At 36.3% G+C, this 22,872-nt stretch overlaps 1 protein-coding gene across 2 annotated transcripts in view; it reads left to right on the top strand.

Annotated features, from left to right (window-relative positions):
* The window catches only part of Ace2 (angiotensin converting enzyme 2), a 62,131-nt gene that overhangs the window by 3,314 nt on the left and 35,945 nt on the right, over nucleotides 1-22,872 (top strand). Inside the window, exons 2-7 of one of the 2 annotated variants that reach the window (XM_063242930.1) lie at nucleotides 447-732; nucleotides 11,910-12,068; nucleotides 17,067-17,160; nucleotides 17,555-17,698; nucleotides 20,281-20,393; nucleotides 22,385-22,490. In XM_063242930.1, coding sequence (XP_063099000.1) covers nucleotides 523-732; nucleotides 11,910-12,068; nucleotides 17,067-17,160; nucleotides 17,555-17,698; nucleotides 20,281-20,393; nucleotides 22,385-22,490 — 826 coding nt within the window. In that variant the 5' untranslated portion in view covers nucleotides 447-522. Of the gene's footprint in view, nucleotides 1-361; nucleotides 733-11,909; nucleotides 12,069-17,066; nucleotides 17,161-17,554; nucleotides 17,699-20,280; nucleotides 20,394-22,384; nucleotides 22,491-22,872 lie in introns of those variants that run through there. The other variant, XM_063242931.1, reaches the window with a different exon arrangement.

The raw sequence follows: 22,872 nt of genomic DNA, 5'->3' as shown, positions 1-22,872 counted from the left end.
TTAAAAAAAGACAAAGGTGAAATCATTTATCTGGAAGGAAAAATGTTACTCAAGCATATTACTGCCTTTCTGTGAAGATGAGCTTGCAATAAAAATAAAGGAAGGGTAACCATGAATGGAATTGTCCAAAAATATATAAACACCAACATTATCTCTCTGATCTTTAATTATAGCCCTCTCTCATTACTGTAAAATCATAACACCCTCTGTGTACTTTTAACAGCTTTTTAGGAACATATTAACCAAATGCGCAAGTTTTGATTTGGCTGTAAAGTACTAGGGGAGCTAAGGTTTTCTAGGATTAATGAATAACATGTCTTTATTTGGTTTACTTAAAAAATCATTCTAAAATCTGTTTACATATCTGTTCTCGCCGGGATTAACTTTATATTGGTTCAGCAGATTGTTTACTGTTTTCCTCTTGTCTTTTTTTCTTCTCTCCTCAGTGCCCAACCCAAGTTCAAAGGCTGTTGAGAGAAAAACTCAGGAGGCGATTTTACACTAGGGAAAGTTGTTCAGTGGATGAGATCTGGTGGACGGGGAAAGATGTCCGGCTCTTTCTGGTTCCTGCTCAATCTTGTTGCTGTAACTACTGCTCAGTTCAACCTCGAGGAACAGGCCAAGACATTTTTGGATGAGTTTAATCTGAAAGCTGAAGACCTGTATTATCAAAGTTCACTTGCTTCTTGGAATTATAACACCAATATTACTGATGAAAATGTCCAAAAGATGGTAAGTTGTCACGGATACATAAAGGGTATTTGTTGCTTTTTAAATATTTGAATTACCATCCATAAAAGTGAAAAGGGAAATTAAAGAAATCTCTATGACAGATAACTAAATTTGACTGACCTTGGAGTTTATTTAAAAATTGTTAAAAATAATTCACTGGTCTCAATTTAGATTCTAGAAACAAGTGAATATGGCATTTCATGGAAATGCCATAAATTATTCAGTTCACATTTTCCTCTAGCCTGTAAGAATATCTAAAGATTCTACATGTGACTATTAACTTAAAAATGCAACTGGAGTCTTACTGATAGAATCAGCTAGTAATTAAAGTAATCATGGGTTGGGTGAGACTGGACTTGGAAATTCCTTCTCTTCTTGTCATAGAATTCTGAGGGACTTCCAAAGGTCACAAACTCTCCAAGAAAAACTATAATTAAAACCATTTTTTAAAATCTCAGAATGCTCTGGGAAAGCAAGATGCTTTTTTGACAAATTTAAGGATTTAGGAATTTTTTTCCCTCAGATTCCAAAGCAGTATACCTGTACTTTTAAGTGCTGGAAAATTGAACAATTATTAAGAAAATATTTTTTTTTGTGTCATGTGAGTTCTTATCTTCAAAGAACTTTTCTTCAAAAATCAAGTTTGGATCTGATGTTTTTTCACATGATTAGTGTATTGCATATTTAAATTCAATTACTGGCATTTACTGAACAGATCACATCTCAGAACTACTGCCTCGTCTAAAATCCCCCAAGACACATTTTTTTCTAAATCTCAAGAAATACAGATTTTGATACCCATGTTGTCATAGGAGATGTTTTGTCTTGTCTCACATTTTGGTCTCACCTGTCTTCAGTTCTTCATTGCAGCTTTCCCCCTCATTTTCAATTTGATTTGTATTGGACGTGACTGCAGGGGAGTGTGTGTTTGTTCTCATTTTCAAGTGAATGGAGAATGGCTTGACTGTGACGGCATACTAGCATCATGCCTAAGAGCTCTGAAGCCAAACTACTTATGTGCAAATCCTGGCCTCCCCACTTTTTAGCTAGGTGAATTTGAGCTACTTAATTAGCATCCCTGGGCCTTAGCTTATTCATCAGTGAAAAAGAATATAATATTTGTCTCTACCTTGTAAGGTTGCCATGAAGACTGGATTAATATACAGCATCACCAGAATAGTGCTTGGTGCTTACGGGCATGGAAGAATAGTTAGACATCTTTGTTATTGATGTGAAAGAGAATTGCACTTTTTTTTTGGTCTTTTTCCTTTTTATCGGTACCAGGGATCAAACTCACAACTGTCTGCTTTCAAGGCAGGCGCTTATGCCACTGAGCTAAATCCCCAGCCCCTGAGAATTGCACTTTTTAAAGAGACATAACAGTTCTGTTGAGAGCCAATGCGTCAAGAAGGCATGTTTTAGAATGAGATGTAGTACTGTTTATGAAGCCACCGCTAACCATTAAAGTGCTATTATTTTTTGAATTGAACAGATTGATTAGAGCAAAGACCAGAAATGAAAAAGTACACTCACTAAGCATGTTTAAACTCAAGCAAAGTATTTAACCTTTAAGGGAAAATGAGAACATTTAAATGTAGGAAGCAAGCAAGAGGCCAGATATCTCCTTCTTCCAGTAGTGACGGAGGGTGCATTGATGTACTCAGGTACAGCTGTGTAGGTTTGCCTGGGGAGGAAGACAGTGGGTAGGGAGGGGAGTGGCTCCTTCTCTAGTCTCTGATTACAAGTATTGAGATCTGTTTAGCTGGACATTATTGTGCATTCTTGTAGTCCTAGCACTCAGGAGGCTGAGTCAAGAGGATCATGAGTTTGAGATGTACTGGGCGCTGTGGCAGGTATTATAAATGGTAGTAAGATGAGCAGATTTTTGAGATATGGTATTTTCTTCAGGTAGTGAGTGCACATTTTGTGTGACCATGTGTAAGTGTTCAGTGATACAGGAAGTGTGGACTCTGGGACCAGACACCTGTGTTCTAATCCTAGTTCTGAATATTGCTAGCTGAGTGTCTTAAGCCAGGTTCTTAACTTTTTCAGTTCCATTTCTCATATCTGTAAACTGAAGATTTTGACCATAATACTAGTAATACAGTGTATAGTATATGGGATTGCTGAGGATCGAGAATGCATGATTGTGTGTGACATGTGACATCGTGCCTGGCACTTAGCTTTCTCTGTGTAAACATCGACAATGACAATATTATTATTCAGAGGTTTTGCATTCTGAAACACCCATAGTCTTACTGCTATCTGAAGTTGGTTGTTCTTTTTCAGGATATGAAGATTTTTCAGTAAGTTCATAAAAAAAATCAGAGCTAGAGGAAGCAAGAGCTTCCTATTTCTGACACTCTTCTGAGATTCACAGAACAGATGCTGGGAGAATATGAACTTGGGGGCAGGCAGTGTAGTTCCCAGAGACATCCATAATATTTTTTTCTTTGACTGCTTCTTGGCCTGCAGGCAGCCAAGAACTTAGGGTCAAGAATTAAGAAAGACCAGATTTCGTCTGTGTATATTGACAGCAAACTTTTGTTGCACAAAGGGGAGAATTTGTACCCATAAATTTACATATGATTTACTTTATTCTGTGTTTTACTATAGACCAGCATGTGTTCTTTATAAGATGTGCATTGACTCACTAAATTAAAAACAGTGTGGACTCATTTTAATGAAACTATCTGATGATCTAGTTTATCTTCTTTGGGATAAACCCTTAATGAATTTCTTGGACAGAGAAAATGACTAGCTCTGTGATCCCCAGTATATAATATTTGTTGAGCAGTAACTAACTTTTAACCAAAAGCAAATGAAATATTTTAATTACCACTAATATTTTAGCAACCACCTGGTATTTCTAATATTTTTGTGATAAGTTTATTACCTCAAGGAAGTTTTACAAATTCTGAAAAAGTTCTCCAGCCATGTAAATGTTTGTAATATGTCATAAAGCAGGTTTTGAGTGGATCACTAATACATAGGCCAGTGTTTGCAAAAATGATCCCAACTACAAATCAAAGCATAATCTTACCATTAAAGTTGTGATATATAGTAAAATTTATATATATATATATATATATATATATATATATATATATAATAGACAAAATAGGTGGTATATGTGTTGGCTCTTTCTGGGAGCTGATGAGCCATCATGAATAATTTATGACTCAGGAGAAAACCTAGAAGTTATTCAAGATTGTGCTCTAATGATTTTAACTGAATATCTTTCTGTGAGTATGGTAACCACTATCACCTGGAACGTTCTGGAAAGAAGAGAGAAAAAAAATTATTCCATTCCTTTGAAAACACAGCAATGATGATCAGACTTAGGAAGAATTTTATAAATGCGTACTGTCCCACAAAAAGAGCAATCAGAGTGATTTAAGGAGATAAGAAAGTATTGGGAATCACATAACACCTATCTCAAAGAGAAAGACAATAACCTGGTGAAACAAGTATGGAGTGTTTACTGTTATATTGGCCAAATCTTTATACTAGAAATGCAAGATAGTTGAAAGTTTAATAGAGTTAAGTTTAGAAAAAATAGAACAAAATGCCATTTATATCATAGGTGGCAAAACCAGTAAGACTTGTAAACCTGGGCTAATCTTGTCTTATTTTGTCTGGTTAATGCCACTAAACATGATGACCTGTTATATCCATTTTCCTGAACATGGCATGATTCCATTCTTCTTCTTCTTTTTTTTGGTACTGGGAATTGAACTCAGGACCTCATGCTTGCCAGGCAGATACTGCATCACTGAGCTAAATCCCTGGCCCTCCATTCTTTTTTATTGCTAAGTAATACTCCACTGTATATATAAGCCAGAATTTAAAAATCCATTCATTTGTTGCCTGTACACCTAGGCTGATTCCATGTCTTGGTTATTGGTAATGGATCTGCAATAAACATGGGCATATAGATATCTATTTTGCATACTCACTTCATTTCCTTCAGGTATATCCCCAGGTATAACTGGATTATATGCTAGATCTAGCTTTAGTTTATTTTTTTAAAGGAATGTTCTTACTGTCTTTCATAGTGGCTGTACTAACTTACATTTTCACCAACAGTGTATAAGGTTTATTTTTTCTCTACATCTTCATCAGCATTTATTATTATTATTTTTATATAATAGCCATTCTGAGTAGAGTGAGATGGAATCTCAACAAAGTTTGATTTGCATTTCCCTGGTGACTGCAGATGTTGAGTATTTTTTCATATATTATTGACTATTTATATCTCTTGAGAAGTGTTTGTTCAGATAATTTGCCTATTTATTTATCAGATTACTTATTCTTCGGTTAAACATTTTGAGTTTCTTATATATGCTGGATACTAATCCTCTGGCAATGAATAACTGGCAAAGATTTTTTTCCTATTATGAGCTGTCTGTTCAATCTCTTGCTTCATTTTTTTGTGGTGCAGGAGCTCTTTACTGATGCATTTCCATTTGTCTATTCTTGCTTTTACTTCCTGAGTTATTGGAGTCTCATTTGTGAAATTGTCTGTGCCAATATCTTGAAGCATTTTCCATTTTCCTTTAGTAGTTTCAAAGTTCACAGAATTATATTTAAGTCTTTGATCCGTTTTAAGTTGATTTTTTTATAGAATGAGAGATCAGGACCTAGTTTCAGTCTGCCACATAAAGATATCCAGCGGTCTGAACATCATTGGTTAAATAGGTTGTTTTTTCTTTTTTTGTGTGTGGTACCGGGGATCGAACTCATGACCTCACACTTGCCAGGCAGGCACTTATGCCACTGAGCTAAATGCCCAGCCCCTAGGTTGTCTTTTCTTCAAAGTATGTATTTGGTACCTTTGTCAAGAATTAGATGGCTGTAGTACTTGCACAGGTTTATTTCTGGGCCTGTAGTCTACCAATGGACTCAGTTCTTTCCTGTAAGAATGTTTAAGGTCATGTCACTTTAATGCCATCCCAATATAGGTTATGTCACTGTGTCCTTTGTCATGTATCTTGCATTGTGTTAGAAGAAAGGATGCAAACAGAAGGCTGGAATGCACTTGAATAATGGGGTTTGTCTTGCACCTTTGCCTTTGCCAGGAGAATGTGCCTAGACTAGCCAATTAAAAATGAGGGACACAGGGAGTAGTTTTCCAAACAGAAGCCAACTCCCAGAGTTGTAAGCAATTCTGATCACAATGAGCAATGCTACCTGCCAACCCCAAGTGACAGTAGTTTTATGAACAATAAACACTTATGTCACTGAAGGTTGTAATTGTTTTATATACATTTCATGTAACAGTAGATAAGTGATAGAGAAACAAAAATTTGGAATGCATAACTGCATATTTTCATACCCTTTCACTGAGGCTTTTTTGAGGACAATCTGACATTTCCATATTCTCCTTAGGTGTAACTTTCAAAAGTCAGGATACTGGGCTTGTCATCCTATGGGTCTGATGTAGAATGGCAACACTGAGATTGAATAAATTGATTAAAAATAATAGACGGTATCAAACTCAAATAGTGCAGTGTCCTAAATATTGCCTACCCAGAGTGTGGCAGAGAACATCAGACAGGGATAATGAAAAATGTTTGGTTCAAAACATGTTTCCAAAGCTCCTTTATCTTTCTTTGGCATTGTGGTATGTGTGGTTGACTCCATTCCCTGTCTCTTTTCTTGTAAGACTTTCAAGATTAAGAATTAGTGACCAAGACATGAAAAGAAGATCATACCATTCTCCAGTAGATTTGGATAAAAACTGGTAATAAAAATCATATACAATTCTCAGAGGAGATACTGGAGAAGAACCCCACTAGCTCCATAAGTAACTGCACTGAGATGGAATATATATTTATACCGTATCAAGGTCACTCTCACTTTAATATTTTCAAGGTGAAAATATCACCATTGTCTAGACAGTTGGACATGTTTTATTGGAATGATGATTTGTCTATTTTTATCTATGCTTTAGAACTAGTTAGTTGATTTATTGATTGTAATTAGCATATGAGAACTTTTGTTTGAAAAATAGAAAAACAAATTAAGTTTAGAAGTCAGTAAAAGTTACCAAACTTTTATCTTTTCTGTACAATAAATTGTTCCCTTGCTTTACAGCAAATACAGATTGAATATTCATCAGTGAAACTGTAATTAACTTCTCAGTAAAATGATATTGCTTTTATATGCATTGGCTTTTTTTTTGTAATTGTGTTGGTTTGTTTTTGAAATAGAATCTTTTGTAAATCCTCCCAAAGGGTACAGAATTAGCAAATTCATTATATTAATCAGAATATTACTAAACAGCAGGAACTCCAAATGGTAAACCTAACTGGGAAGATGAAATGGAATAAATAAGAGCCAGAGCTAAGCAAAAAGAAAAGATACTAAAGAGCTTTCTTTTTTGTTAGTCCAACTCAATCTTGACCTTAACTTTCATGAAGACAAACTCAATGTTACAGGGAGAAACTGAGAATTTGTAAAAGCAATTTCAGAAAAGGCACATGTGATTTTTAATAGCAACATAAGAGGTCGCCGGGCCATTTTTATCCTTGGACAGAACAAAATGTGTGCTACTAGCAGAAGTATCCTGGTTTACCCTTCCAATAATTAGCAGTAACTACTACATCTGGTCCACAGTCCTGTCCATGCAGCTAAAGTGTTGGGGCCTGCCCTGTTGGAGCCCTCAAGGACTCCAAGAATACTTCTGAAGTACATTTCTTCATGAGTTATCAGAAGCAGGAGATCTACAGGTACTCTTTAGGTAGTCTTTAGGGTTTATTTAGTGACTTGCTTCTGGACCTGCAGAGTTTCAGGCATGCCCAATTCCTGTGTCTCTGGGCTGGAGTTACAATGAACTCACAGTAAGGCAATTCCAACCTGTTATTTTCTACCCAAAGAGAGAATGCTGACTGGACCCGTGTCTCTTGTAGGTCCATCCACACTTCATGGCACACAGAATACCTATACTAAGTACAGGAGGGGAGGTGGGAAAAAGCATCATTGTGTAAGTAAGATGGAAGTTGGGGCTGAGCACCACCATTTTCTCATAGCATAAAATACAGTGAAAAATAAAAAGGTTATAATGTTTAAAATTTGATATATTAAAATTCCCACCTAAAATACAGAAAAAATAATAATAAATCCATAAAATGGAGTGGTGGAATTCATAATCATATCACTTGGATTACCTACTCTCTTGCTTAGAATAAGCATTTTTTTTTTTTTTTTGGTCTTTTTCATTTTTTTTTTTCCAGTACCAGGGGTCGAACTCATGACTACCTGCTTGCAGGGCAGGCGTTTATGCTACTGAGCTAAATCCCCAGCCTCAAGAATAAGCATTTTTAAAAATAGCTCAGCGGGGACTGGGGATTTAACTCAGCGGGCATAAGCACCTGCCTTGTAAGCGTATGGTCGTGAGTTCAATCCTTGGTCCCGACGGGGGCGGGGGCGGGGGGGGGGAAGCTCAGCATGTGAGCAAACTTAAAAAGTAACCAAGGTAGTTTTGTCTTTGAACCTGATGTGGCCTTAAGAACCATCTGGAAACTGGGCCAGAATATAGCTAGAGGTTTTCTTAGGAGACTTATGAGCTCCAATATACTGGATGGATGCAAAAATGCCACCCAGCTTTTCACCTTTTGTTTTCAGTGAACTCTCATATATACAGGGGATGAAGTAGTTTAGGCATTGCTGAAAGTACAGATAGGCTCAGGGGATAGTGAGCTAGAGAAAAAGACCAAAGTCTCAAACAACTTAACACAGAAGCAAAGCAATTGTTTAAATAAAATTGTTGCACTTTTGGTAGAGATCCCCAGGCTTATGAATTAGATACAAAAGCCTGTATGAGAACTTTTAAAAGCATAAAGAAATCATTGTATCTAATTTATGCATATAGCTAGGGCCAAAATAGACTAGAATATATTTCTGAATATTTATAAAATATAATGTAGCATTTTCACTTCCAGTCATTGAAGTTGCAAAGATCTTTCACAGAATAGGAATATGGTGTCCACTACAGAGACAGACAAAGGTCAGAAAATGTTTTCAAAAATTTTTTTGGTCTTTTTGAGACAGTCTAGCTATGCAGTTCAGGCTGGCCCTGAATTCACTTTGTAGCCCAGACTGGCCTTCCCCAGTGATCCTCTTGCTTCATTCAGCCTTCCCAGTGCTGGAACTACAGGACGTTTGAATTTTTTGTGGTTATCCTGAACAATGTATGTTCTGTTGCCCAAAACCTTCCTCCCCCCCAATGTGGTTGCAGAAAACGTCATTGTTTTAGTTGCTTCTCTTCTGTCTGCACAGAAGTGCTGTGAAAAGGTACCAATTTTACCTGAAATAGTTCCTTTCCCAAGCCCTGAAGCTATGTAAACTGCTGTATATGTTTCATTTCATTCATCATTGAGGTCAAAAAACTGCATATAGCTCTGGACCACTACCTAGATCATCTGATTGGTATGCATGAACTAACTGTGATTTTCTGCATAACATGAGCTGTTTGCTTTATTTAGGCCCAGGAATCTTAACATAAGGATACAAAATACATCATAAATAATGTTACAAAGAATAGCTTGGGAAGGAACAGTATGTCCTCAGGAGCCAAAATGCAAAGCAACAAAATTTTTGGTGATGTAAAGTATAACACTTTTAGATTGGTAATGACAAAATCAAATCGGATAGTCTCAAATTCCCACAAGCAGTACAATACATTTTTTCCCCCTCAAACTGCGGCATTTGGGAGATTGTGCTGTTTCCAGAATAAATTTGTTTATGTGATTTGGCTTCAAAATTTTATCAGAAATGTTACTTGACAGTAAATTATACTACACTGGATGAAGAAAGATAGGAATTGATAAGGCGGTGGTGGGTTGCATAGTTCCAGCTTGTTTTGTAGACCAGTGTCCTCATTCAATAGTTCACTCATACACATCAGAGCAGGCCAGAATGTGTCAAATACAACCTACAGGACAGTGGTTCAGAGCAGGAGCTCTGGAGGTAAGCACACTGGTTTGCCACCTTGGTTCTTCAAATTTCTGGCTATGTGATCCAGGGAAAGTTGCTTTGTTCTGTGCCTCATTCACTTCATTTCTGAAATAGAGATGGTAACTCCCTCAAAAGTGCTGTACATGAACATGAACTGACACATTGTGAGTGTTTAATAAGGAGGGAAATTATTTTCTTTTTTCACTACCACTATTTCCTCCATCTCCTTTCTGGTCCATTACTTTCACTTCTGCACACCATTTTCATCATGTGACACGTTTGTTCTAAACAAGAACCTCTCAGTGACTACCTAATGCTCAAAGGATAGAAGTAAAATTCCTTGGCCTAGAAAGTGCAATCATGCCTGAAGTCCTGTCTTTGAGAGCTGTACTAGTTACCTATTGCATAAAAAGTTACCGCAAGCTTAGTGCCTTAAAATAACACATACTATCTCACAGTTGCTGCAGGTCAGGTGCCTAGGCACAGTTTAGCTGCATCCTACAAGTTTTGTCAAGTTACACTCAAGGTAGCATGCAGCACTATGTTCTTGTCTGGTGCTTGACTAGGGATGGATCCACTCCAAGCTAACAAAGCTCGTGTTACACTAGGATCTGAGTGTACTAGTGAACTGAGGTCCTTGCTTTACTACAGGATGCTATCAGAAGCCATCCTCAATTCCAGGCTGTCTTGTTTTTCCATAGAATATACATACCATGACATCTTGCTGCATCAAAGTCAGCAAGGTAGAAAAATTACAATCTTATGTGATGTGAGTATGTACACCCCATCACCTCTGCTGTATGAGATTGGTTAGAAGCAAGTCACTGGTCTGTTCTTACTCAAGAGGGACCACATGAGGACATGACCACCAGAAGGTAGGGATTATGGGAGCCATTTTACTGTCTGTGAGCTACAGGTCCAAGATTGAATGCTGATGGATGATTGCCAGCTCCACTATTTCTCGAGGCCCATTTCTGTGCATATACAATTGAGATACAGTGATCGTCTATCTCCTGGAGTCGTTAAAAAGCTCAAATGACATAAATCATTTCACAAAGGATTCCATGCCCTCTGATTCTTACCTACTTTAAGTTCTTCTTCTATGAGGACCTGACCAAATGTGGTCACCTGTGTTTCTCCTTTCTTGTAACAAACTTATTGATCCACTCACAGTTTATAGAGTATTATATACTCATTTTTCATTAATGAAACATTCATGATGCATATGTTATCTATCTGATAAAATTTTAAGCAACTTAAGGACAAGGATCTCTTCTCTTTAAGTAGCAAATAACATTGAATCTTAGGATGTGTCAGGCACTCTGGTTAGCATTTTATTATTTGTAATTCTTCTAATCCTCACAATAACCCTTTTATGTAAGTTTTATTGTTCTTCTTATTTTGCAAATAAGGCAACCATGGGTCAAAGAAAGATCAACTTGCCTAAGTTTACAAGCCAGTCAGAGATGTCTGACTCCAGGAATGAAGTTCTTATTGTCTAATACAGTATCTCTTTTGTATGGCTTTAGTACAGTGCCATGAACAAAGTGCTTGTTCATTTTATGCCCTGATAAATGGAAATAAATGTGTACATGAGAGAAGACTACACTAGAGAAGTCTGAAAACATCCAGTTTCATACTAATATGATGTAGGAGGTGCATCCTGGTGTCAACACTTGCTTATTGATTTCTTTTGCTGGTAGAAAATCACCACAACTACCCAATGGCTATGTCTTGAGAAGCCTTTTAAAACTCAAATGGCTTGTACTAACTAATGGCATATTGGAGCCCACTGTGAATTGGTTCTCATTTCTCATGGTTCTCATGGTCATGAGGACAGTATTCCTTCCCATCGTGTTCACTTTGAGGTCTATTGGGTTCTTCTTTTAGAGCATTCTTCCTTGAATATTTGGCCAATTCACCTACGTCACAGTACAAAGGCCATAAATTCCAAGGTCTCACTGTGTGGATTATCTATGAGAATTCACGTCCTGTTCTGGGAACAGGACCCTTGGGAAAACTAGGCATTGAGCCAGAAAGAGAGAGTAGCCAAATGTGGCCTGGTCACTTTTAACCTAAACACTGACCTTACTCAAAGTACGGGACTAAACCACTCTGGAAATAGTAGATGTTTCACCAGATGTTCTTTGTACTGTATCTTCTCTTCTATTAAAGTCATGCCATTCCAATTTCAATTTTATTTTTTGCCATTTCAGAGTGAGGCTGGGGGCATTTTGTCTGCCTTTTATGAAGAACAGTCAAACCTTGCCAAAGCATATCCATTGCAAGACATCCAGAATCTCACAGTCAAGCGTCAGTTGCGGATCCTTCAGCAGAGTGGATCTTCAGGGTTTTCTGCAGACAAGAACAAACAGGTATGTTTGTGAATGTTCTAGCACTCATTCCAAGTGTTGAAATATTTGGGAGATATCAAACATTAATATCACCCATGGCTACTTCCTTTATCTGCAAAGACAGTAATGCTGACATTATCAGGATTTCTGTGCCTACATAGGGTGACCATAGAGTTATCTTTCTGTTGCTCTGACAAAGTACTCAAGAAAATCAATTTAAATATGAAAGATTTATTTGGGTTCATTGTTCATAGGTTTTCACCCATGGTTACTTGGCTCCATTTTTTTCTGGAGCAGAACATCGTAGCAAGGAGCATATGAAGGAAAAAGGAGGCTCGCTTCTTGATGGATAGAAGAAAAGAGAGGGAAAGAACCAAGGGCCAGGGACAAAATAGACTCCTCAGAGGCATATCCCCAGTGCCTACTTCCTCTACCTAGGTTTCCATCTCCTAGTGAGTTCACGCCCTTCTAGTAGCGCCACTGACTGAGAGCCAATCCTTTAGCACATGGCCTTTAGATGATGTAAAACATTACATCAACAAAACTGAAGTCTTTTCAAGAGTGAAAGGAGACACTGGGTTCTGATATTACAGAGGTGAGCAGAAACATGTCATGGTTCCCTGTGGTCTGCATCTATTAAGGCAGTATAGAACTGTATAAATTGTTTTGGGTTTTGATAGCCAAATGCCATAATTGGCTAATGTAAACCTTACTGCCAACGAAGTCTTCAAATCTCTCCCACCAATGTTGTTCTAAAATGGCTCTTCAAAAATTCCTTCTTAGTTTGTCCAAATTAAAGAAAGGCACTTTTGATTTTTGCTAAAATAACATTCCTTGCCCAGCCATCTATCCTAGGAGTCAGTAAACTTTCTTTCCATAAAGGAACAAATACTGAATATTTTAGGCTTCACAGACCATATTGCCTGTGTCACAATAATCAGCTCTGCCACTGTAGCAGGAAACCAGCCATCGCTAATACATAAAGGAATGAATGTGGCTGTGTTCCAATAAAATTTTACAAAAACAGACAGCAGGCATGATTTTCTGCAGACCATGGTTTGCAGACTCCTGACAGAGCCTATTGAAATATTTTTATCTAAAATATTTAGCTATGTAACATCAAATTCTTGTTTCTCAGCTATTTATCTTCAGAACTCTGTATGTCCCAATCCACATTTATAAAAATAAAAATTTCTGATAAGGACAGAGATAAAGCCATATGGCATTTATTTACACAAGTTGATATTTATTATTCTGCATTCTTTGAACCTAATGCTCTCCCTAGCTATTAATTCACTTTATCTTATCCACTTCTTGGTTCTCCATAATTTTCACAAGGACACCCTAAGAAGCTGTGTACATTTGAATCTAGATGGCCTAGTGTAGCCTAGGTGGAACCTGGACACTATTTTTAAAAGATTCCCAGATAATTGTAATGTGCATGAAGATTAAAAGCAAAACAGTAAATGAGAATAAGTGCTTGAAGTATTTGGGAAAAGAGGATATTCAAGGATGTATGGGTTTACTAGAGGAGAAGGAAAGAGGCTGAAGATGTAAGTGGAGAAAAAGGCCATATGGGATTTTGGGGCAAGGAATTTAGGTTTATTCCTTGGGCTATGGGATGCTGTGGGAGCGTTAAGCCTGTATTAATTTCATGTTTTAGAATAATGACTCTGTAGTAGAGTGAAAGAATAATGGAAGAAGAAACAAGAAAAGAAACAAGAAACAAGAAAAACACCTCTGTGTTTTTTTAATCATCCGTGGAAAAAGAACCGGTCCTTCCCTCTCTTCCACTTCCTTTCCTTTCTTCCTTTCTTTCTTCTCTCGCTCCTTATTTTCTCCCTCCATTCTTTCTTTGTTTCCAATTCATTATATTTCAATACTTGGTTAATTTCATTGATTATACACTTAGATGTTATGGAATATCAAATTGCTTCCTTTCAATTCTCATAGTTATCACAGAATGGAAACAAACCTTTTGCACTGACCCATAGACCGCAGCATGAGTAGCACTACTTTACTCTGTTACTTTTACTCCAAGTTTAACTCTTTATTATGGCAGAAATGGTCCTGATGATCTCTCTCTTGCTTACCTCTCCATTCTCACGTCTTCCATTCTCCCCAGTGAATATCATCATTCCAGTTCTATACAACATTCCGTCACCTCTTGAAAATGACTAGTCTTTTCCAGCCTCTTCGCATATTTAGGCTCTGTCCTCTACTTCTTTTCTTTACCTGACCAATTCTTACTTTTGCAAGACATAGCTCTAATGTCCTCTCTTCTTTGAAGCCATTTCTGCATCTCCAGGTTAGGTCTCCTTGCCCACTCGCCAGACAATACCTCCACATCACTGTTTAGTGACAATTTACAGCACATGCTCTTTGTGAATGCTTAGGTTAGAAACCGTCTTGGGGTTTTGGCAGATATGTTTATCTCGGTTACTCTACTGTAATTATTATGTGCTTAGGGGGCTTTGTGCTGGTTTCTGGTGGGGAAACTTAAATGAGATGTTCCTTCCCTATGTATAGAAAGACACTTGGTAAAGAAGATGTGAACTTTTTGTTTGTTTGTTTGTTTTGTTTTGTTTTAAAGAGAGTAAAACAAAACAACAAAGCAGATCAGAAGAAAACAATGCAAGTGACACAGGTTTCAAAACAGGACAACAGGAGATCAACAGTGGTTACCATATTGTCTCTTGTTTTCTTCTAGATAGTTGTCTATATCTTCACACACAATGAATTCATATAAAACTGATCAAAACAGAATAATGAAGGTATTACAGGCCTTCAAAACCAGACAGTAGGAAAATCAACAATAGGTACTGTAATGTCTCTTGTTCTCTTCAAAATAGCTGTCCATACCTTCATGTATGCTGAAATTAAATAATACAAAACAGACTAAAACTACTCTGAACAAAGAATAAAAGGATTACTGGATTTCACAGCATGTTGATAGGAAATCAGCAGTGGATAGTATGTCTCTGTTTCTTAAAAGTAGCTGTACAAGCCTTTGTGGAGATCTGTCTGGAGATTTCTCAAAAAGTTGGGACTGGAAATCCCATTTATTCCAGCTATTCCACTTCTAGGCATATTCCCAGAAGAACTGAAAGCATCATACCACAGTGATTTATGTGCACCTATGTTTATAGCAGCACAATTTGTAATCGCCAGATCTTGGAAACAACCCAAGTGCCCAACTGAGGGATGGATAAAAAAGTTGTGGTATTTCTATACAATGGAGTATTATTCAGCTATAAAGAAGGATCACATTGAGATATTTATCAATAAATGGGCGCAGCTTGAGACCATACTCATAAGTGAAATAAATCAATCTCGCATGTGTGAATACCGAATAGTTTCCCTAATGTAAGTAATGATTCAAATATATAAAAATATGTGGTAATCATGATTCCCCATTAGGTGGCCTTGAAGCCTTATAAAGTTTTCACTCATTAATTAGAAAGGCTTTATTCTGGGCTTCTTGATATGAAAATATTTGAAGCTAGAGTATATGAAGTTTTACCCAAATATTTCAAGGAAAAAGACACTATGGTAACTACTATTAAGTCAGGTTATAAGGTGGTGAAGTACTAGGTTATTGAAACAGACATGCTGTGACCTCTATTGTTATATTGTTATGTCCTGTTTTATCTCAATCTCCCCCTTATTGTTTCAAAAAAATTATTTAGTCATTTCTTATGTTTGTCTTAATTAAAGAAAAAATTCAAAAAAATTAGGATATATAAATAGTAACTCTTTTCGATTTCCTATTAACTTGTTTTGAAGTCTTGTAGTACTCCCACGATCTTGTTTTGACTGATTAGACTCTGTTCCATTCTATATGATAGTATCAAGTTTGAAGACATAGGCAACTACTTTGAAGACAATAAGATTCACTAAGATACCCATTCTGGTTTGACTATTGTCTTCTTTGGAAGTCCTGTAATGTTTACAATGCCTAAGTTTTATTGGTCTTGTTCTCTACTGTTTTGTCCAACTTTATAATATCTAATAAGATAGACAATTCTTTTTAAGGAAACAAGGGACAACGTTGATAACCATTGTTGATAAACTTGTACTCTGTTCTACACCATGTGCTATGTCTATCCTTGGTATTGACTGACAGCTTTGTTTTGCCATATTTGACTGTATTCTTCCCCCCACCCAAAGAAAGTAATAAGCACTAAGGAGTAATAAAATCCAAGATGTGTAAATTTTGTTGTAAAAAAGAGAGGGAAAAAAAAAAAAAGAAAAAGAGCTCTAACGGATATAACAGCAAGTGTGTTTGGGGGTGTTAAATAGCTGACTTTATCAATGTTTTTGGAACATTGAACACAGCTGTTTGCAGTCTCCCTGTTTGAATGTCCACCTTGTGTTCTTTGATACTGTGATTTGAGGAACTATTTTCAAGAAAATAGTGTGTAATCTACTAGCAGGTAATTTCTTACTGTTATGGTTTTTTGTTTTGTTTTGTTTTGTTTTGTTTTGTTTTGTTTTGTAGTTCTGTATTGCGTGTACCCTTACGCCGCTTTGGTTTGTTTTGTGTTTTTCTCTTTTTCCTCTTAAATAAAAAAAAAAAAAAAGTAGCTGTACATTTCATCATGCATAATACAATCTATTCTTGTAAACTGTTTAGGAGAGGTTTTAGGCATATATCAGCCTCTTTATGTACATCTATCCTTTATGCATTAGAGGAAAAAACAAAACAAATTACTAGAAAAACAACAAACAAGACAAATAACAATAGCAAAGAGCCCAAAACAATGATGATATAGGCCTTCAAAACATGGTGGTAGGAACATAACTAAGGTTGTTATTTAATATATTGATGTTTAAAAGCATTATTCAGATCACCAGATACAAATACGCAAAATTGTTCCAATCTTATGAATGTTAACTGTTTTTGAACTCTTGTTTTTGAAGCACCAAGAATTCACATGACCGACAGAGTATTTTTATGTTAGCATCTCTTTAGCATATTTTCCATTTCTAATATTATTTATTATCTTGAATTTGCAGTTGAGCACAATTCTGAACACAATGAGCACCCTCTATAGTACTGGAAAAGTTTGTTACCCGAGTGATCCACAGGAGTGCTTACTGCTTGAACCAGGTAGACTCAATTTTCAGTGATGATCCTGAAAAATTTATTTTTATTCTCTAAGTTTTAAAAATTGCATTTGATGATTTTTCTCTCTTCACATGGATAGTTTAAAGATGGTAGCATACCAAATGTGTATTTCAGTACATGGATGCTCTTTTAACTGTAAAAAAAAAACTTAGTGTAAATTATATTACATTGAAATAATTTAAGTTAATAATGAATTAATTTCAATAGTTTTTCTTTGCAGACATATTGTGCCTATAGTAAGAGTCGTAGAATTAATTAACACTTAGATTTCATTTGATAAGTTTATGCCAACATTTTAAATTCTTTAAGGTTTATTTACTTGTTTATGATTTTTATAAATGCATGTTTATTTTCCTTTGGGCGCTGTGGAAAACAGGTTTGGCTGACATAATGTCAAAGAGCACAGACTACAATCTGAGGCTCTGGGCTTGGGAAGGCTGGAGGTCTAAGGTTGGCAAGCAGCTAAGGCCGTTGTATGAAGAGTACGTGGCCCTGAAGAATGAGATGGCAAGAGCAAACAGTAAGTGTATCAGTGTGGTGAGGATCTGAGTTCCTCTATCAGAACACAGGAATAATTCTCATGCATGACCAAGCTTATTTTTAAATATGAAGATACCCTCAAATTAACAATCATTTGCTGAAACAGTCAGGTTACCTGTCTCAGAAAGAAACTACTGGGGCATGAGAGCGTTGCACTGGAACTCTAAAGTTTAGAGCACAGGAATGAGATGCAACTACAGGACCACAAATAAATTATCCAGGAATTATGACTTATGAGTTGTCCACAGAGGTGTCAGGCTCCCAAGGGTTCCTGAAGGAATCTGGGGGTTGAGTAGGTGAACCTATTTCTTTTTATTTAAAGAGAAAAAAGAAAGGAAATAAAAAAAAACAAAGCAGTAAAAGGGTACAAGTAATACAGAATTTCAAGAAAAAAATATAGAGTAAGAACTCACTAGTTAATAGGTTACATATTGTTTTCTTCGAAACAGTTGTCCAAATTACAAAATTAAAGCATATTAAGTAGACATTCATACAGTGAGACTGCAGACAGTTATGTTCAATGATCCAACAAAAGCTCAGTAATATGGTTTTCCATCCTACACGCTCAAACATACATGCAGTTATATCCCTTAGACCACCTTCCTTTCCTTTGGTGAACCTATTTCTTAGACGGGATGAGGGACAGAGACACTTTAACCCTCATCCGACTACAGCTCAGTCTCAGAGGTCATTCGTGTGTCTTCCTCAGGATGATGTCTCAGAAAAAGATATCAGATTAGTTTAGGCTGAAAGCCTTTATTATCTGCAGTTGTAATTATAAGTTAAGTCAGGTACCCATAAAAATCTTAGCATAAGAAGGAATTTCCATATCTCTTAGCCTACTCTTTTTAATAATGAAATGAAGTCATGGTATTATGAATACTTTATGCTTTGGTGATACACTGCCCCCTGGGGCTGAGTAAGGAAAAAAGTTTTTTCTTTTTCATTTACTGTTTTAAGTTCTCCTGCTGCCATTTAAACATATTCTCAAGCCCTAGGCAAGCTACAGATGGTAGTTTATTATTAATTTAAAAAATAATACTCAGAGCATCCTCCCATTCAAATATTTATTTGTTTCTTCATCTTTCTGAGCATCCATTGGCAATGTGCTATAAAAATAAAAATGATTAAAATGCATTTACCAACTTTATTAGCTCAGACACTAACATAAGCTTGTGTTTCTTGATGGTTAGGTACTAAATTAAGCACATACAGATGTGCTGTGTATACACACAACTTGCAAATGAACACAGGCCCATTTTAACAATGTCTAAGATAAAATTGAGTCATATCGAAACATAAGGTTCTAAATAAGATGAGAACTAAAAATCCTTAGAGTCTCAATTGCGTGTTTTAAAGCTAATGATGCAAACTGATCTATGGTATGAATAGAGACCCAGGGTTAAGAAACTAGGTGTGTGACTTCGCCCTTTAGCAGTTATGTGATGTTGGACAAGTGGTTCACCTGCTTTAAGCATAGGCTGTTGGTAGGAATGCAGATTGGTGCAGCTATTAGGGAAAACAGTGTGGAGATTTCTAAAGAAATTAAAACTAGGTCTACCATATGACCCAGAAATTCTCTTTTGGGTGTATACTCAAAGGAAATGAAATATTCATCTCACAAAGATACCCACACTCATTGTAACATATACACTGTAACCAAGGTATGGAAACAACCTATGTGTTCATCAAGGGATGAATAGATAAAGAAACCATGATATATATATATATATATATATGGTATATATATATATGGTATATATATATATATATATATATATATATATATATACCATAAACAGAGGAGATTCCTGCCATTTGCCACAATATGGACAGGCCTGGAGGACATTATGTTAAATTTAAAAAGCTTAACAAAGAGAGAAAAATGCTGTGTGATTCCACTTACATGTGAAATTTACAAAAAAGGATCATATATACAGAAAAAGGGAGAGAATCATGGTTATGAGGACAGAGTGAGAGGAAATGAGGAAATACAGATCAAAGTAGACAAACTAGCAGATATGTAAGATGGACAAGTCTGAAGATCTCATGTACAACATGAGGGCAGTAGTTAATCATAGCTTACTGTAGTCAAGGTTTTTTTGCTAACCGAATAAATTATAGCTACTTTTGCTAGGAGGGGATGGGTAACTATGTGAGATGATGGATTTATTAATTTGTTTCATTATAATAAACACTTTATTATATGTAGTTTGTAACATCATGGCATCTACCTTAAATATACAAAAATAAGTTTTATTTTAAAAATAAGTATAAACTGTTAATCTGCACAGTGTAGGTTATAATGATGACAATTTTGTACACTTTTGTGCATATAAAATGAGATGATATAAATTCCTAGTACAGAACAAGTGCTGAACAGAATTACAGAGTAATCTAGTATTATTATTTATTTGGATCTCTTTGGGTCGATGTTTCTAAAGGCAATACAAAATGTAACAAACCATTAGATTTCTTTTACTCTTCCAGCATGATCATAAACTATACTATTTTGTCTCCTTTTCTTCCCTTATTTTCTCCTCTTTCTCTTTTAAAAAACAGAGTATGAGGACTATGGAGATTACTGGAGAAGAGATTATGAAGTAGAAGACATGGATGGCTACAACTATAGCCGTAACCAGTTGATTGAAGATGTGGAGCGTACCTTTGCTGAGGTAACCCAAGAACTCTAGGACGGTGCACAGGAAGGCAGGGAGGTGGGCAAAGGCATTCAGGGCTGTTCTTAGCACAGCGGTCGGCCAGGAGTCATAGAATTGTGTAATTTTAGAGGTTGAAAAGATTTTTTTTAAGAAAAATAGTGCAACCCCTATAGGTGATCAGAATTGCTCTGTTCTTTCCCCTTTAATCACCGGTCAGTAATTATCAACCAAAAGGGTATAAGAAGGAAAGCTTACAGGAAGGAGCAGTATTTCAGGTTAAAAGAGGGAATACTTTTTGCGATCATCCTGGGGATGGCACTGTCTTCTTTTGTTAGCAGAGCCATAGACTGCTTCCTTCCTGAGGACAATCCAGACTATTATTTCATTAACCTTTTTTTTTGGTACTGGGGATCAAACTCACGACCTCACGTTTAACCGAGCAAGCACTTTGAGCCACTGAACTAAATCCCCAGCCCTATTTCATCAGCCTTTGACTACAGAAGTTTTTTCTAATAAGGAAGAGAGAAACTCATGAGTAGAGGTATCTCAAGCACACTTCTCATTGTGTTCCTTTTCTTTCATTGTGACCTCTACACCTCCTCTTTATCCCTGCACCAGCAAACTTCTGGTGTGAAATTGTTCAACCATGGCCACGGCTGGGCAGAACTATCAAAAATGGAAGTAATACAAACCACTCCCCCAAAAGGAAATGGGTAGAAGATTTGACTAAATATGCCATCAAAGAAATTTTTATGAATGGCAAATAAATAAAGAAGATGTTATTAGGTGAATACAAACTAAAACTGTGATCAAAAACCAGCACAAAGCCACCAGAAGGGCCACGGCAAAAAGACTGACAATACCGAATGTTGATACACGTGGAGATGCTAAAGCCTTCAAATATATCTCACTGGCAAAAATGCAAAATGGTGCCTGCTATGGTATCACCTGTCTGTAATCCCAGCTACTTGGGAGACTGAGGCAGGTAGATCACATGCTTGGTCCCAAGCTATCTCAAAATTAAACAAACAAACAAACAAACAAAAAACATATAAAGGGCTAGGGATGCAGCTCAAGGATAGGGCATACCTGAGTCTGATCCCCAGTATTGAGAAAAAAGTGAAATGATGATGTCACTTTGGCAAACAGTTTGACAATTTCTTAAAAAGTTAAATATGTACTTAAACCATATGACTCAGCTACTGAACTCTTAGCTGTCTACATGAGATAAGTGAAAGCATATACCCAAAGAAAGACATATACACAAATGTTCATAGCAGTTATTCACAATAATGTTAAACTGGAATAACCTAGTATCCCTGAACTGGTAAATGGATAAACTAATTCTGATATATTCCTATAGTGGAATATTACTCAGTAATAAAATGGAATGGACCCTTGATGCATGCTGTAATATGGATGACCCTAGAAAATATTCTAAGTAAAAGAAGCCAGACAAAAGTATCACACATTATATAATTCTACTTAAATGAAATGTCCAGAATGGGCACAAGTATAGAGTCAGAAATCAGTTCAGTGATTATCTGGGGCTGGAGTTGAGTGTGATATTAGCTTAAAATAGGTATACAGAAATTTTGGGGAGATGGAATTGTGGTAAAACTGCATGACAGTGATAGTTTCCCAGCAACTTTAATTTACTAAAATATATGGAACTCTACACTTAAAGATGAGTGAACTTCATGCTATGTAAATTATACTTCAATTTAAAGTCAAAAGTAGGTGGCATCTTAAAGATATTGTTTTGAGCTCTGATTTTCTTTTGGGATCTGTAGTCTTCCAGATGTTTCGATTGTTTTATATAGTGGTGCTAGTCATCATCTATATCTGTGAAGAAGGATGGCTTTTAAATTCTCCAGAATATATGAGAGGAGAAGAAATAATTTAAGGAAATTCCACTTGTATAAAGAAGTTCTTATGTCTAGCATTGGGGATTGGAAATTGGAGTTGGCCATTATTGGTCTTAAATTTTCTTCCTGGACTTTTAGATTAAACCATTATATGAACAACTCCATGCCTATGTGAGAACCAAGTTGATGGAAACCTACCCTTCCCGTATCAGTCCGGTTGGATGCCTCCCTGCTCATTTGCTGGGTAAGAAACCCCAGGAATCCCCCATGTTCTTTGCCATCTCAGTTATTTCCATGAATAAGATATTAGTTTGGAGTGAGACCAATCATAAAGTTCTTGAAAACTGTAGATGAATTTAATAATGTTATAGAAATCACAATGTGAATGCACTTTCTTCAGCAGAGGCTGCAGTTTCAATCATTCCCTATTACATTAGCATTTTTATACAAAAAGCGTCATTATGTTGGCTATAATCCAAAGGATAAAGGGGTTATTTAAAATAACTAGAGAAAGAATCCCAGGTTAAAATGAGAGTGGAAATAAATAAAAAAGTTTTTAGCATTTCAATTGGTTGACTAAGGTCTTAAGGTGGAATTTGGGATTTTAACATCATATTCTTGAAGGA

Source organism: Cavia porcellus, unplaced genomic scaffold (genome assembly GCF_034190915.1).
Source record: "Cavia porcellus strain 051 isolate PalLab524CR breed Dunkin Hartley unplaced genomic scaffold, mCavPor4.1 scaffold_33, whole genome shotgun sequence".
Lineage (NCBI taxonomy): Eukaryota > Metazoa > Chordata > Mammalia > Rodentia > Caviidae > Cavia > Cavia porcellus.
The sequence above is the reverse complement of the archived record's forward strand: the minus strand, read 5'-3'. Positions and strand labels throughout refer to the sequence as shown.